The 16,102-nt window shown below is 58.0% G+C and overlaps 2 protein-coding genes across 2 annotated transcripts; both read right to left on the bottom strand.

Moving 5' to 3' along the window:
• Nucleotides 1–62: 62 nt before the first annotated feature.
• ROBO4 (roundabout guidance receptor 4) lies at nucleotides 63–8,819 on the bottom strand. The gene is given in 24 exon segments (XM_064732263.1): nucleotides 63–1,166; nucleotides 1,168–1,282; nucleotides 1,370–1,507; nucleotides 2,270–2,604; nucleotides 2,684–2,824; nucleotides 2,894–2,945; nucleotides 3,049–3,338; nucleotides 3,408–3,932; nucleotides 4,017–4,290; nucleotides 4,372–4,548; nucleotides 4,974–5,104; nucleotides 5,187–5,337; nucleotides 5,412–5,583; nucleotides 6,110–6,231; nucleotides 6,319–6,538; nucleotides 6,627–6,739; nucleotides 7,431–7,558; nucleotides 7,633–7,771; nucleotides 7,874–8,152; nucleotides 8,241–8,285; nucleotides 8,400–8,471; nucleotides 8,474–8,520; nucleotides 8,522–8,584; nucleotides 8,586–8,819. Coding segments are annotated over 24 exon segments (3,795 nt in total). The 5' UTR covers nucleotides 8,624–8,819; the 3' UTR covers nucleotides 63–1,138.
• Nucleotides 8,820–8,959: 140 nt separating this feature from the next.
• HEPACAM (hepatic and glial cell adhesion molecule) lies at nucleotides 8,960–15,687 on the bottom strand. The gene is made up of 7 exons (XM_064732261.1): nucleotides 15,531–15,687; nucleotides 12,446–12,787; nucleotides 11,527–11,808; nucleotides 11,328–11,421; nucleotides 10,857–10,930; nucleotides 10,698–10,768; nucleotides 8,960–10,596 (listed from the first exon to the last, which is right to left on the bottom strand). The coding sequence occupies exons 1-7, from the start codon at nucleotides 15,613–15,615 to the stop codon at nucleotides 10,309–10,311; spliced, it is 1,236 nt and encodes a 411-aa protein (XP_064588331.1). The 5' UTR covers nucleotides 15,616–15,687; the 3' UTR covers nucleotides 8,960–10,308.
• Between the last annotated feature and the right edge of the window lie 415 nt (nucleotides 15,688–16,102).

The raw sequence follows: 16,102 nt of genomic DNA, 5'->3' as shown, positions 1-16,102 counted from the left end.
AGAGTTGGGGACACGGGGATGGGACACGGGGGACACGGAGGGATGTTCTTTAATTTGTGAGCGGCTCCGCGGAAATAGGGTTGTACAGAGGTCATGGCCAGTGGGCGTCAGAGTGAGGGGGGACAGGGATTCTTGGGTGGGGCAAGGAATTCACAAGGAATGAGGACCCTGGGGAGAGACAAGGATGCTCAGGAGGGACAAGGAAAGGAATGAACCCCGGGGACAGAAACAGCTGGAACAGATGAGCAGAAGAGGGATGAGGGGTAAGGATCCTGGAGACAAGGACAGCTGGGAGGAACAAGGATGCTGGGAGACGACAAGGATGTCTGAGAGGGATGAGGTGATTGAAAGGGAAGGGGACAGTTGGTGGGGGATAAGATTACATGGGGGGACAGTGACACAGCAGATGGATGAGTGTGCTGGTGAAGGACAAGGAAGGCTGGGGGACAAGGAGGAAAGACAAGGATTTCTAGGGGGTTGAGGACTGCTGGAGAAAAAACAAGATTGCTTGGGAGGGACAAGGACAGCAGTAAGGCTGTAGGGGGATGAGGACAGTGGGGACACTTGGCATGAGAGACAAAACAACTGATGAAGGATGAGGACACTCAGGAGGGATGAGAAGGCTGGGAATGAGGATGGTTAGGAGGGACAAGGACATTTAGAGGGAGCACAAGGCCACTCAGGTGGCTTGGGAAGGATGAGAACATTTGGGAGAGACAAGGATAGGAAAGGTGGGACAAGGATGCTGAGGAAGGAGATGAACTATCAGAGATCACAAGGACAGTTGGAAGGAATGGGAATAGTCAGGGGATCAACAACCCTAGGGAAAGACAAGGACACAGGGTGGGCTGGAGAAGGGTAGTTAGGGGGGTGAAGATGCTGGTGAAGGAGCAGGACACTGAGGGAGGACAAGGACACTTAGAGGGATGCAGACTCTTGGGGAAGATGAGGATGCTGGGGAGAAAGGAGGAATTTGGGAAGGGGTGGGGATGCTGAGGAGGGATGGGGACACTGAGGAAGAAGGAGGACACTTGGGAAGGACAAGAATGCTGAATAAGGAGGGACACCCACCCACCTAGGTGCCACCACCCTTCGTGGGTGGCTTTTCCTAGTAAAGAGCCCCTGTTTGGGGAACTGCCTAATAAAGCTGGATTTTAGCTGAGCCAAGGGCTCTGGCCTGGCTGTGTCCTGTGCCCTGGGGACTGCCACGCTCCTGTCCCTCCTGTCTGCAGCTCACCACCTTCCCTGGCCCAGGGGCTGCCAATCCCTGGCCCTTGGCCACCTGGAAAGCAAAGGAAACATTTTCCAACACTGTGCAACACCTCACCACCCCCAGTGCCCACCACCCTGGCACTGGGGCCCTGCACACCGTTCTGTGAGCTGCTGTTCACGGCTGCCTCTGTCCTGGCTCTCTGTGGCACCTCCAGCACCTTCCACCAGTCCCAGGTGGCAGAGTGGGCTCCAGGTGGGAAGACCTGCTCCAAGGGTGATGGTGGTGGTGAGGGACCTGCGGGGAAGAAGGCAAGAGATGGTGGCATCACCGTGGTGTCCCAATGGAGCCATCTTCATTGAGGGTGGAGGTTCCAGTTGTGGGTTTCTCTGGGTCTGGATTGAAGGCACTTGGGACAGTAGTTCATGTTTGGACTCAGGTGTTTATTATTTCTTATCAGTGAAACAGTCTCACTACTGTGAGTTTGGCAGCTTTTCATTAGAAGGCACAAAATGGTCAACAATCTCTTGTTGCAAAGTCTTTTAAGACTAAACTATCCAATTATGAAATGACACCTGGATTATTTTCATTTTTAACCCCATAACTGATCCCAAAGAACTGCAATGTGGACTTTTCTGCCCAATTACCAAATGCCACCCAAACCCAAGAAGAAGAAGGAAGAAGAAGCATGAAGAAGAAACCCAGGACAACACCCTGTGCCCTCCATCTTGCTCCTATCCACAACATACTAAAAATCCCAAAACCTCAATTTCTCACCAAGTGACGCACCTACACTACTCTCTATAATCTATTTCACACTTTTGTGGATTCCAGTATATCTTGAAGTCTGGGAAACTTTCTCCATGAATGAGGAGAAAGTTCTCCGTGGAGGCTCACTGATTTTGACCCCCATGAATGAGGGTGCACGTCAGTGCTCCGCTGGGGGCCAGGGCACCCCAGAGCAGACACAGAAATACTCCCTGTGGTGCCCAGGGTTTGCGCACTTGAGGAGGTGACAATGCTCAGGGTCAGAGAGGGGGTCCAGGGCCCTTCACTCACCCCCGTAGGCCCCATCAGTGTCCTCCAGGCTGTAGCAGAGGCCGTCGACAGCCACGGCCAGTGCCCGGGCAAAGCTGGCGTCCAGCAGGAAGGAGCCGTCGCAGGAGCTCACCAGGCTGCAGCGGGTGCTGGCAAAGTTGTCCTCTGACACAGACCCCCAGCCGTTCAGCAGCGACCCTCCTGGTGAGCCCCCCGTGGCTGTGTGCTCTTCCTCCTCCTCCTCTTCCTCCTCCTCCTCTTCCTCCTCCTCACCCAGCTCAGAGGCTGGTGGCCCATAGATGTAGCCATAAGTGTGGGGTGGTGAGAAGGAGCGTGGTGTGGTCGGTGCTGGGGGTCTGTGGGGAACACAGGGTGGGTACTGCTGGCGCCAGGGGATGCTGCAATCATGGGAGTGCCCCAGGGGATGGGGAATACCTGCAGCAGGTGGTGTCCTGGTCCATCTCCAGCACCTCAGCCACCTGCTGTTGTGTGAGGACCCCGTCGCTGAATGCTGGCGAGAGGCGCCCGTTGGCCAGGGACATGTCCTTGGCGTACCTGGTAGCCAGGAACATGTCCCTTGAGTGCCTGGCCTCCAGTGACATGTCCCAGGTGTGGCTGGTGGCTGGGGACATGTCCTTGGTGTACCTGGTGTCCAAGAACATGTCCTTCTGGTGACCAGTGACTGGAGACACCTCCTCGAGCCAGGAGATGTGCCTAGTGTGGGCTGGAATGTGTCTGAGGTGCCTGGTGGAGATGTTCCTGGGGTGCCCAGTGTGGAGGCTCTGGAGATGTGGGTTCCCTGGGGTGCCTCAAGGCTGGTGACATGCTTTCAGGGTACCTGCTGCACAGGGACATGTCCCTTGTGTGCATGGTCACCAGTGATGGGTTCCTGGTGGCCTGAGACATGTCCTCAGAGTACCTGGTGTCCAAGAACTTGTCCCTGTGGTGCTCAGGGACTGGAGACATCTCCTCAGGGTGCCTGCTGAGTGGGGATGTGTCCCTGGGGTGCCCAGTGGCTGGCAATGTGTCCTTGGGATGCCTCAAGGCTGGTGACATGTTTTCAGGGGACCTGCTGCACAGGGACATGTCCCTTGTGTGCATGGTCACCAGAGATGGCTCCCTGGGGTATTTGTTGGCTGGGGACGTGTCCTTGGCATACCTGGAGACCAGGAACTTGTCCCTGCAGTGCCTGGTGCCTGGTGACATCTCCTTGGGGAGCCTCGTGCCTGGGGATGTGTCCTTTGGGTGCCTGCTGGCTGGGGACATGTCCTTGGGGTGCCTGGTGGACACTGAGATGTCCCTCTGGCACCTGGCTACTGGTAAAGGGTCTCGGGGACACCTGGTGACCAGGGAGGTGTCCTCAGGCTGCCTGGTGGCCAAGACTGTGTCCCTCTGGTGCTTGGTTGCTGGTGATGGATCCTTGTGGTGCCTGGTGGCTGGTGATATGTTCCTGGGGGTCCTGGTGGCTGAGGACACATCCTTAGGCTGCCTGCTGTCCAGGAACATGTCCTTGGGGTGCTCAGTGACCAAGGACATGTCCCTAGGGTTCCTGGTGGCCGGTGACACACCCCTGGGGCTCTCTGTGACTGGGGACCTGTCCCTGGGGATCCCAGTGACTGGGGACATGTCCTTGGGATGCCTGGTGGCCAGAGATGTGTCCCTGGGGCACACGAAGGTCGGGGACCTGCAGGTGCAAGGGACATGCTGGGTTTCGCAGTGAAGGGCGGGGTTGCAGGGCACTCACCTGGATGGGGACACCCAGACTCACCGTGTCACCGGTGGGTGCCAGGCATGGGGTGGTCTCGGGGGTGTCACTGGTGACGTGGTTGCACCAGAGGCCAGAGGGGTGCTGCCCCGGTGTGGCTTTGGAGAGCTGAAGGCTGGTGGCCGCGGGTCCCTGCTGTCCATCCTGGCAGTGGCAGTGCCACCCTCGTGTCCCCTCTGCTGAGGCTGCCTGGCTGCCAGCCCCAAATCTGTGCCCCACTCGCCTCCAGTCCCAGGGCCAGCCACGAGCAGCGGGGTGCTGTGCACCTGGTGCAGCTCTGTGAGGGGAGTGAGGGACATTGGCCATGGGCCATCGCCCTGGTGCCCCCCACGTGTCCCCACATGTCCCCCACACCCACCTCTCTTGCGGACGCGCTCCCAGGGCGCTGGGTTTGGGGTGCTGGGTGAGGAATGCACCCCAGGGTGCCCCCCAGCACAGCACCCCATGTCCCCGAGGGGGGGTGGGTGTCCCCCACAGAGGCTACTGTGGATGGGGGGTGTGGGGGGGCCAAGGCTCGACGGCTCCAAGGAGAGGGCTGGAAGAGTAAGAGAGGTCAGGGCACCCATGAGGCCACATGTCCCCTGTCCCCTCTGTCCCTGGGTCTGTGTGTCCTTGCTGCCTGCAGACAGACAATGGGGAACACCAATGTGAGGATCCCATGGCACTGGGGGTCCCCAGTATGGGGTGGGGGTCTTGGGTACACTTTGCTGGTCCCATGGCACTCTGTGGGGTCCTAGCCTGGGCTTGGGGTTCTGTTGCAGCAGGTCAGGGTTCCATGGAACTGGGTGGGGATCCAATGGCATCACATGGGATGGATGGGGGTCCCATGGTACTGGTGGGGGTTCCACTCCAGAGAGGGGGGCTCAATGGAAATAGGTGGGGGTCCCAACTGTAGTATTCACTGGAGGAGTGGGGGTCCCATGGCAGTGGGTGGGGGTCACCAGTCCCCACGGGGCTCACTGGAGGGGTGGGGGTCCCTGCCATCACTGCCCAGGAGCCGGCTGCTGAGGCTGCTGCTGCTGCTGAGGTTTCGGGGGGCACAGCTGGGTTTCCAGGGGCCACCGAGCCACGGAGAGTCACCAGCCACCAGCCTGCAGGGCGAGAGGTGCTGTCAGTGCATCCATCCCCACCACACCAGGGATGTGCCATGTCCCCCAGCCCATGGCCCCTCACCTGTGGCGAGCTGCAGCGTCCTGGCTGGCGCGGCGCTGGCACAGGAGGAGGAGGAGGGCGAGTAAGGCCAACCAGAGCATGGAACCAGCGGCTGCGATGACAGCAGGCTGCCGCAGCGCCTGCACCACCCTGCTGCTCCCTGCTGCCAGCCCTGCAAGGTACCATCAGTGTCACTTCATGTCACCACCCTGACACCCACCCGCCCCCTTGCTGTCCATCTCCTACCCAGGACTCCACAGGTGGCATTGCTGGGGACCCCCAGCCCTGCGCTGTTGAAAGCGGCCACCTGGACACAGAACTCGGCCCCGGGGTGTGGGAGGAGGGCTTCCAGGCGCCGGGTGGCTCCGTCCACTGTCCTGTTGGTGGGATGCTGCCAGCCCTCACCCATTGACCAGACCTGGCAGGCACCAAGAAGACGTGTCCCCTTAGACAATTAGCCTTGATGGACCCCCTTGGATGGACCCCCTTGGATGGATCCCCTTGGACGGACTCCTTCAGATGAACATCCCTTGACAGACTCTCATTGATGGATCCCCATGGACAGATTCACTTGGATGGGTCCCCTTAGATGAATCTCCTTGATGGACTCCCCTTGAAGGACCCCTTTGGATGGGCTCCCTTGCCTGCCCTTAGGATGGATCTCCTTGGGTGGACCCCCCATTGATGGACCCCCTTGGCTGAATCCCCTCGGCCAGACTCCTTTGCATGAACTCCCTTGGATGCCTCTAGACAGATGCCCTGGGAGGGACCTCCACCCTGGCTGGCCCTTTTGGATGAAACCCCTCCTGGACAGACTCCTTGGATGGTTCCTCCCCTTGGACAGACCCCCACCTTTGACAGGCTCCCTTTTTGGATGGATCCCCTTGGATTGATCCTCCCTGCCCAGAAGACCCCAGCCCTGCCCCTCTGCCCTTGCCCCATACCTGGTAGCCCCGGATGACGCCATTGTGTGCTTCAGGAGGAGGCGGCTCCCAGCTCACCACCACGGTGCCGTTCCCTGCCTCAGCCTGGCTGATGGTGACACGCTGGGGCGCTGCGCTTGGCACTGCCGGGACAGGGATGCTGAGACCCCTGGGACCCCCAAGCATCCTCCCCACCACCACCCAAACATCTCGGGGGACACACGACACACCTTCCTCGGGTATCCAGAGGTGCCTGCTGTTGCTGTCTGAGCCCTGGGTCCCTCCGGTGTAGGGTCGGACCTTGAACTCGTACTTGTAGCCCCTGCGGAGCGCGGGGATGGTGGCGCTGAGCTCCCTGCCCGCATCGTGCTGGACCCAGGAGGTGGCGACCGGGAGCAGGCTGCGGTACAGCACCACGTAGCCCACGGGCACGGGCACCGGCATCAGCATCTGGAGGGGAAGGGAAGGATGCCAGGTTAAGGTGGGACACGGGGATGTGTCCCGTCCCCTCCTGCCCTGGGAGCAGCATCACACGAACCTGCCAGCGGAGCTGCACAGCAGCAGTGGGCAGGGCGGTGCCGTTGTCCAGGTGCAGCCGCACGGCCAGCAGCTCCCGCGGGGCAGAGTCCTGCTGGCCCGTGGCCAGCCCATCTGTGAGGCAGAACAAGGTGAATGGCAGGACCAGGCAGGACCAAGGCACCTGCCCAGACACCCCCTCGGATACCTGCACATGGAGATCCTGATGTCTACCTGGATGGACTGACTCTTTTGGACAGACACCCTTTGAGAGGTCTTCAATTGACCCCTCTTGGAAGGGCCCCCTTTGATGTGTTGCCCCTGGGGACATGGGATGGGATCCATGATACACCCCTCCATGATGTCCCTCTTAGATGGACCCTTTCTTGTTCTATCCCCCTTTAATATACTTCCACCTTCCATAGATGCCCTAAAATGGATCCCCTTGGAGGAACCAGGTTGGCTGGATCCCCTTTAGGTGGGTGATTTTGAATGAATCCCCTCGGATGGACTCCCACCTCAATGCATTTCCTTAGATGGATCCACTTACATGGATGGATCCTGTTGGATGGGCGTGTTTGGATGGACATACCTTTGGAAGTTCTCCTTTTGATGGATACCCTCAAATGACTCAGCTGGATGGACTTTATTTGATGGATGATGGATGATGGCTGATGACTGATGGATGATGGATGGCCTTAGATGGACCCCCATGGACGGACTGCCATGGCATGAACCCCATTAGATGGACCCCGTCAGATGAATCCCCTTGCATGAAGCCCAAGATGTCCCTGGTGCCTGTGGTGGTGGAGGTGCCAGCACTGACCCTGCACGTGCAGGACGGTGGTGGCGGCGGCGGTGCCCAGCTGGCTCTGCGCTGTGCACACGTACGCGCCGGCGTCGGCGGCCGTCACGGCATAGAGGCGCAGCGTGTGCTCCCGGTCCACCTCGTGCCTAAGGGTCACCAGCTCTGCATCAGCCCCATCCCCACGCCAGGGATGGCACCTCTCCCCCCTGCCACTGCCTACCTGCCCCAGGGCAGGTCTCCGTGCTCCTTGTGCCACTGCACCTGTGGCGCTGGGTCCCCGCGGGCGCTGCAGCCCAGCTCCACGGTGCTGCCAGGCACCGCCATGGCATCGCTCGGGTGCCGCACGATGCTCGGCTTCTCTGCAGGGGGACATCAAGGGCATGGCACCATGGCTGGCTGTGAGGTGGCACCTTGCCATGTCCTTGATGTCTCCCACCAGCCGTGGGGGACCCTTGGCTTACCCAGCACAGAGACGCGGGCGCCCCGGCTCTCCCTCCTGCCTGCCGCATTGGCCGCCACGCAGATGTAGAGACCGGAGTCGCTCCGTTGCGCCGATGCCACCTGCAACTTCCCCTTGGTGACCGTGTACCTGCCACCTACCAAGTCCAGGGTCACCCCGTCCTTCTTCCAGGTAATGTAGGGCTCGGGGTACCCCAAGGGGGGAACACAATCCAGCTCCAATGCTTGTCCCGCTGTGGTCACCAAATCGCCCGGCTGCAGGCGGAAATTGTCCCGCAGCACTGCGGTGGGGAGGCACATTGTGGGTGGGGGGAACAGGATTTTCTGGTGTCTCCCCACCAGCATCTCCCACCCACCAGGCGTCCTTACCAGCTGGAGTTTGGGGTGCCGTGGCCACGCTGGGGAGGCGGCAGCCTGTCGGGTGACAAGGAGGTGGGGGAATGCCAGTAGGTGCCCCAGGTGGGCATGGTCTGAGACCCGGGGTGGGGCAGGGTTGAGTGGAGTTTGGCCCCCGTGGGCTGCACTCACCTCCGCGGTGCAGGGCGGCGAGGCAGAGCCCCAGGCCCAGCGCTGTCTCCCAGCCGCCCGCCATGCCGGCCCCGGCAGCCTCCCCGTCTCCTCCCGAAATCCCGGTTCCTCCCGCCCGCACCGGGGCTGGATCCGGCTCCGGATGGGGGGGTACAATAGCCGGATGCGGGGGCCGGGAAATGCCGGGGGGGGAAGGTGGCGGTGAACACAAACATCTCAGCCATCCTGGGGCAGGCGGAGTGCCCGGCCACCGGCAGCACCCGGAGACAGCAGAGTGGGGACACCAGCGGTTAACGAATTTAATTAGTCAGAATAAATTCCCCTTTTCCTTCACCATGTTCAGAGGAAGACAAATTAAGAAGAAACGGGCTCTCAGCTGAGGATGCCATCAGTAGGTACCAGGGGGAACAGCCCAAGGTCTCCCATGCATTAAAGTGCCAGTTTCAGCGCCAGCCAGGTGCATCGGGTCTGTGTGCTCTTACCTGTCAGCCACTTCTCATGTGTCCCCCCAACCCTGGGGGACCCCTGTCCCACAAAGACACCCAGGGGTGCCACCACCATTCGGGTAGTACGTTTAGTTTATTGGTTAGTAGTGCACCCCGAGCACTCCGGGGTGCCCCGGCACCCACCCCGGGTGCCCCAGGGCCCGGCTCGCTTGGCCGGCCGCTCTCTGCTTTTCATCCTAAACCTATTTCCCATGAAGGCTTGGGGAGAGACAGCGCCGTGTGCCCCAAAACCGGGGGATTTTCACAGAAAATCCTACCATGGCAAAGGGGCAATGCTTGGACCAGGGCTTCCAGCCCACGTTTAGGGGACATTGCAGCTGGGGAGCTGGGGAGCAGGAGGGAGCCCCCTGTTTAGGCTGCCTGGTGCGTGTTGTGGCTTGTGTGCCAGTGCATGTCCTGCTCCATGCATGGGGGCTGTGCCATGGCAGGCACCGTGCTCTTGCACACACGTGTGCATGCAGGGTCGCTGGGTGTGCAGTGTGTGTGCTCCCCGTGTGCGTGTGCACGCTCCAAGCATGCTCAGCTGCTGTGTGCTCACTCTCTTCACACACCCCACACACACCCTGTGCAAGCACAGCACACACTCTTTGCACACTCACTGCAGGCTCCTCTTGTGCATGCTCTGAGCACATTCAGCTGCTCACTTTGTGCACGCTCTTTCCTCCACACCATTCATGCTCTGTGTGTGCTTTGTGCAAGCACTGCACACACCCTCTGTGCTCACCCTCTGCACACTCACCATGTGCTGTGTGCATGTCCCGTGCAAATGCTGTGTGCATGTTCCCTCCCCACGCTCCCTGCACACTCTGCACAGGTGCTCTCTGCATGGACTCTGTGCATGCTTGGAACACACACGCAGGGCTGGCACGCTCACAAAGGCCATGCAGGCTCAGTGGACACTGCACACTCCATAAACCCTCTGTGCACACTCTGCAGCCTTAGCTGCACGCTCCGTGTGTGTGCTCTCCACGTGTTCTCTTCCACACTCTGTGCATCCTGTGTGCACACTTGCTGCACGTCCTGGTGCCTGCCCCCGTGTGCACAGTCCATGTGCCCTCCTGCACGCCCCATCCACGTGTGCAGCGCTCCATCGCTCCCTCTGCATGCTCCATGCACCCCTGGCACACTCTCCGTGCGCTGATTGCATGTTGTCTCTGCACACGCGTGTGCACACTCGTCCCGGCGAGAAAGCCATTAAAGCGATGCCCCAGGAAGACGGGGGACGGAAGAGGGGAGCTCTGGGTGGGATCAATAGGAAATTAGTGACTTTACGCCGAGCAGAATGACGCCCAGTGGCGGAGCAGGGCCGTGCCGGTGTCCCCGCTCGCTCGGCGGCGGCAGCGCGGCCGTGCCGGTGTCCCTGCCCCTCGCACGCCGCCACCAAAGCGCGCACAGTCCGCTGCTCAGGCACTGATCTCCACGGCGTTGGCCTCCTCCTGCTCGCGGATAACGTGCACGCCCGCAGTCCGCAGCAGCCGCGGGGCGCCGCGGGACCGCGCCGGGGAGCCCGGCGGGGAGCGGTGCGTCCGCGTCGAGGCGGGCGAGCGAGCCGGCGAGCGATGGTAGCGGCGGGTGGAGCGCCCCACGGGGCCCGGCGAGCGGCCGGCGGCGGGCACGGGCGAGCTGCTGTAGCCGGGCTCCACCGTGCCGCGGGGCTCGGGCAGCGAATCCTCCTCCGCCTCCGGAGAGTCCTGCCGAAAAACAAGGGCAGAAAAACGTGGGGCATGTGCGAGACCCTCTGCTGGGATGCTGCTGACATGCTACTGGTGCTGCTGGTGCTACCGGCTCTCACCTTGTCTTTAAGGATGTACAAAGCCACCGGGTTCTTGCGCTCGTGCTCGCCGCTCCGTGGGATGCCCTCGGCTGTGTGGAAGGAAGGGAAGGTGCTGCTCACCATGCCCGGAGCGTTGGTGTCCCCCAGCCCACCACTGCCACGCCAGGCTGCACTCACCCTCGTGCTTCAGGCGCTCCTCGTCCTGCTCGGCGTAGTCAGAGGTTGGTTGTGTCTCTGCTTGTCGCTTCTCCCTGGAAAGGGGCAGGAGATGGAGGGGGCAGCACTGGCATCGTGCTGGAGGACCGGGGGGAACTGCCTGTGGCTCATCCAGGGGGGTCAAGTACTGCAGGGATGGGATGGGATGGGATGGGATGGGATGGGATGGGATGGGATGGGATGGGATGGGATGGGATGGGATGGGATGGGATGGGATGGGATGGGATGGGGTGGGATGGGATGGGATGGGATGGGATGGGACAACACGTCATGGCATGGCATGTCTTGGCATGGCATAGGACAGCATGTGTCAAGATGAGATGAAATAGGATGGTAAGGACAAGATGGGATGGGAAGAGATGAAATGGGAAAAAAAAGGATGGGACAAGATGGGATAACCCCCTTTGTCTCCCATGTTATCCCCACACGTACTTCTTGGAGGGTTTCCAGCAGGCACAAACTGTCACCAGGGTGACAAGAAGGAAGATGCCGCCCGTGGACAGGATGATGTAGAGAGAGCTCCGGCCTGCAGGAGAGGAGTGAGGGGAGACAACCCCCCAAAATTTTAGCTGAAAGCATCTGCAAGGAATGGCCAAACCTGGCAGTGCAGGAGGGGACAAGGGTGGCTTACGGTAAACAGTGAGCTTCACGGGGACACTGCGGCCATGGCTGATGGGGTTCTCCACCAGGCAGCTGTAGACATCATCGTCAGCCATGAGGACACGGGTGATGGTGAGGATCTTCTGGTCAGGGGAGAGGAGCAGGCGCGAGTCGTTGCTCAGCGGCCGCCCGTCCTTCAGCCAGGTGTAGGTGGGCTTGGTGCCATTCTCGTGCGAGCAGTTGAGGGTGAAGAACTCACTGAGCTCCAGCACCGTTGAGGAGGCCACCAGCACTTGTGGCTTTGAGACGGGAACTGTGGGCAAGTAGAGGAACCACGGTGATGCCACATCTCAGGGGATGGATGGGCTCAGGGGGCAGGAAGAGTGACACCAAAACCCCACCAACCTGAGGGGGCTGAAACCCCCAAAACCACCTCCCAGCTGGAGAAAGCCCTCCCAATATGTGCTCAGGGAAGACATCCCATGGATAACCCAATTTCCCCTGTGTAGCATGATATTTTCTGAAAAATTCTTTCCTTAGGATTTTTCCTCTTGAGAAGCTGAGAAGCCTCAGGAACAAAATGTAAGCATTGATCATCTGCTGCTGTGGAATGCAACAGGTGCATCTGTGATTGGTCTCATGTGGTTGTTTGTAATTAATGGCCAATCACAGTCCAGCTGGCTTGGACTTTCTGTCCAAGACACAAACCTTTGTTATCATTCTTTCTTTTCCTATTTTTCTATTCTTAGCTAGCTTTCTAATGAAATCCTTTCTTCCATTCTTTTAGTATAGTTTTAATATAATATATATATATCATAAAATAATAAATCAAGCCATAAATCAAATAAATCAAGTTTTCAGAGAAACATGAAGTCAGATCCTCGTCTCTTCCCCCATCCTCAGACCCCTGCAAACACAGTCACACCCCTGGATGTCCTCCTTGCCCTTACTGTCCACGGTGAGGTTGATGGTCTTCTCGCCGGTGAAGGTGTCGTCGGTGATGGACACCTCCACCTCGTAGGCGCCCTCGTCGGCCAGCTGCAGGGGGCTGATGAGCAGCGAGCCGTTCTCCAGCACGCGGATGCGGTCGCGGTAGTCGGGCCGCAGGTTGCCGATGATCTCGGTGCCGATGGACTGGACCACGGTGACGGGTTTGTCTCTCTTCAGCTGCCACTTGACCACGGGCTTGTCGGCGCTGGCGCTGGCGTAGCGCACCGACAGCAGCGCCGCCTTGCCCGCCGTGCCCCGCACCAGCGGCGTGGGGCTGGTGATGTTCACCCCTGCCAGCAGACCTTGGGGTGTGGGGAGAGACAGGGGGTGCCCAGCATGGAGGAAACAGGGAAACGCCAAGTGAAGCACCCCCAAGGTGCCCAGCTTGGTTCCGTAAGCTTTGCAAAGATGCACGTGTGACCCCAAAAATGCTGGTGATCATCCTTGCCAGCAGACCTTGGGGTATGGGGAGAGACAGCGGGGTGCCCAGCATGGAGGAAACAGGGAAATGCCAAGTGAGCATCCCCAAGGTGCCCAGCTTGGTTCCATAAGCTTTGCAAAGATGCACGTGTGACCCCAAAAGTGCATGAGGGGTGGGAGCTCTCCTGCACTCAGATCAATGCAGCACGAAAACAATCAAGGAATCAGCCCCAAAATTGCTTTGGGCAGGGGAGGTGGGTTGTCGCAGACATCTTTTATGAAAAATCCTTTCCTTAGGATTTTTCCTCTTGAGAAGCTGAGAGGCCTCAGGAACAAAATGTAAACATGGATTATCTGCTGCTGTGGAATGCAACAGGTGCATCTGTGATTGGCCCATGTTGGTTGTTTCTATTTAATGGCCAATCACAGCCCAGCTGCCTCAGACAGAAAGTCCGAGCCACAAACCTTTGTTATCTTTCTTTTTCTATTCCTAGCTAGCCTTCTGATGGAATCCTTTCTTCTATTCTTTTAGTATAGTTTTAATGTAATATATATCATAAAATAATAAATCAAGCCTTCTGAAACATGGAGTCAGATCCTCGTCTCTTCCCTCATCCTCAGACCCCTGTGAACACAATCACAGTGGGTCAATGCAGCCCCCTGTGAAGATGCATTATCACCCCCCAAAGCTGCACTGGGGATGGCAGTGCTCCTGCAGCCAGGTCAACGTAACCAACACTTTGCAAAAATGCATGAATCACCCCAAAAATGCAAGGAGGAGGAGTGGATGGCACACCTCCTGTTGCTGGGTTCTGCAAAAATGCATGAGGTGTCCCCAAAATGTGCAGGGCTTGTGCAGGAACACTCCTGCAGCTGGGCCAATGCAACCCTTTGCAGAAATTCATCTATCGCCCCCAAAAATGCAGGGGGAGTGCTCCTGCAGCCAGGTCGATGCAGCCCTTTGCAAAAATGCACACATCACTTGCAAAAATGTAGGGGTGGGAGGCAGGTCGAGGCAACCCTTGGCAAAGCTTTATCATTGCCCTGCAAAAACTGCCTGGGAGAGAGAGATGCCAGTGCTCTGATCTGTGCAATGCCTTGCAAAGATACCTTAATTCCCCCAAAAATGGTGTGGGGGAAGGATTTTGTGTCCCACCCCCATCCCCATTGGATGCCCCTGTCCAGACAAAGCCCCCTCAGACAGAAAACTGCATCACGAGATGCACGTGCATTGCTCCTCATCGCTGGTTTCGAGCCAAAAAAGGCAGGGAAAAAGTGTAAAAACATGATTTTCTGAGGGAGGCCACTCTCCAAAACATTCTCCCTCTCCCAAAATACCTTCAGCATCCCCGTCCTGACATCCCAGAGGTGCCATCCGCGAGCCCCCCATACGGACGCCGTCCCCCACAGCGAACAAACCCCATATTGAAGAGGAGGGCAGAGTGGGAAAACCAGCTGGGCTGGGAGATGCAGGAGCAAGAAAGGCCTTAAACAAGCCCGAAAAGTCATGGGACCTATTGGTATGCAGCGTCCGTCCGTCCGTCCTCCCCGGCAGCGCCACAAACAGGCCCCGACTCGCCAGATTTGGGGGAACCCTCGCCCCACAGGGAAGGCCAAGGCATGGGATGGGGATGTGGCCTTCCACGCATCCCTGCCCCCTCCCCGTGCGCTGCTCTTTAACTGTTTCTTCCCCTTTTTTAACCCTGCTCCTAGATTTTTCTCCACTCTGGATAAAAAACCAAAATTGGGGAGTTCATTAATAAATCAGGAAATGTTTCATTTTCCTACAGCATCCTTGGCTTAGGGATGGAGATCTCCCAGCCCTTTTTAACGGATTTGTTGAAAAGCCCACCAAAATCCTCATTTTCACACTATTTTGTGGCACAAATCCCCTTTTTCTTTTTCTTTTTTTTCCCTGCACTATTTTTTGGGGTGTTCTCACTGCAGCCCTGGCTGTTTTTAAATCAGGGTCTAAATCAAAGCCAGCAAAAACCCAGCTGGTTTTGTTTTTCATCCATCCTCCACATCTGAAGGGAAATGGGGCCTCCCCAGAGCTGCTTTTGGGTGCAAACTTTGGTAAAACGGAACAAAATTGTTGAAGGTGATTTTCTGTGTTGCCAGACCTGGGATGGGGTGGTTTGGGGCTCATTGAATTCCAAAAAGTGAGAATTTAGAGAAAAAATGATGGAGAAAATGATGGAGAAAACAGAGGGTTGCAGTGGGATGGGCAAGTCTGGAAATGGAGTGAAAAATGACTTTTTAAGGGCAGCTGAAGAGTGGATAAGAGAAAATATTTGGAGATGCTAAAAAACTGGGAAAAATGGGGTTCAGGGAAGGAAAAAACCTGGGGAGAAGCTCAGGATGGGGGCAGCGCCAAATCCTCCCCGACATCAGGACCTGCTTGGCTCCAGAAAAGCGTTTTCCCCATTTTCATTCCATTTTACCCCCCTTTTTCCCAGCTCCCAAGCAGAGGGTACGCTCGACAGCGCAACAACCCTCCCTCAACCCCCCCCACGGGGCATCACCACCCTCACCACCCCCCCGGCCCGCTCCCTCCATCTGGACATCCCCAAAAAACCATGGAAAAAACGGGAAAACAGTGGGAAAAGAGGGCAATCTGCGTACCTGCGTGCAGCGCCAGCAGCCAGGTCAGCGGCAGCAGCCCGGGGGGAGCGGGGTGGCCCCGCGGGGCAGCCGGCGCTCCCCACATTTCGGGCAGGCTCGCCCCCCGAATCGCTCCGCTTCCCCACTCCGGGCACGTCCCTCGGAGCTCCCGGCTTGGCGCTTCGCCCGGCTAATTTATTTTTTTCCCTTCTTTTTTTTTTTTTTTTTTTTTTTTTTTTTTTTTGTTCTTTCCTTTCTCAATAGAGCCCTGTGTCCTGGTGGCTTTCGCCTCCTCGGAGGCCTCGAGCTGACATTTATTTGAGGAAAAACCACTCAGATTTGCAATTTTTTTTTTTCCCCGCTTACAGACCCCCAGTTCCATGTTTTCTACACTTGGGGTGGGGAGGCATCACCCCATCGAGCCCAGCTGAGGTTTGCCATCCCCTCTGCAGACAATCCAAAGGGATTTTGGGCTCTGAACAGCCCATTCAGCTAAACTGGGGTTTTCTTTAGGAGGGATATTTTGCAAAGCTGAACCCCCAGCCCAAAAAACTACCCCGCTTTTTTTTTTTTTTTTTTTTTTTTTTTTTAAT

This window comes from Zonotrichia leucophrys, chromosome 24, assembly GCF_028769735.1.
Source record: "Zonotrichia leucophrys gambelii isolate GWCS_2022_RI chromosome 24, RI_Zleu_2.0, whole genome shotgun sequence".
Lineage (NCBI taxonomy): Eukaryota > Metazoa > Chordata > Aves > Passeriformes > Passerellidae > Zonotrichia > Zonotrichia leucophrys.
Note: the sequence above shows the minus strand (reverse complement) of the source record. Positions and strands in the feature narration are given on the sequence as shown.

Bases quoted from the DNA above. Each gene is read 5' to 3' on its own strand.
- HEPACAM (XM_064732261.1), bottom strand. From the start codon at position 15,615: ATGTGGGGAGCGCCGGCTGCCCCGCGGGGCCACCCCGCTCCCCCCGGG. The intron at 12,788-15,530 runs GTACGCAGATTG...CCACACCCCAAG, and splicing joins GCTGCTGGCGCTGCACGCAG to GTCTGCTGGCAGGGGTGAAC. The intron at 10,597-10,697 runs GTGAGAGCCGGT...GTTTTTCGGCAG, and splicing joins TGTACATCCTTAAAGACAAG to GACTCTCCGGAGGCGGAGGA.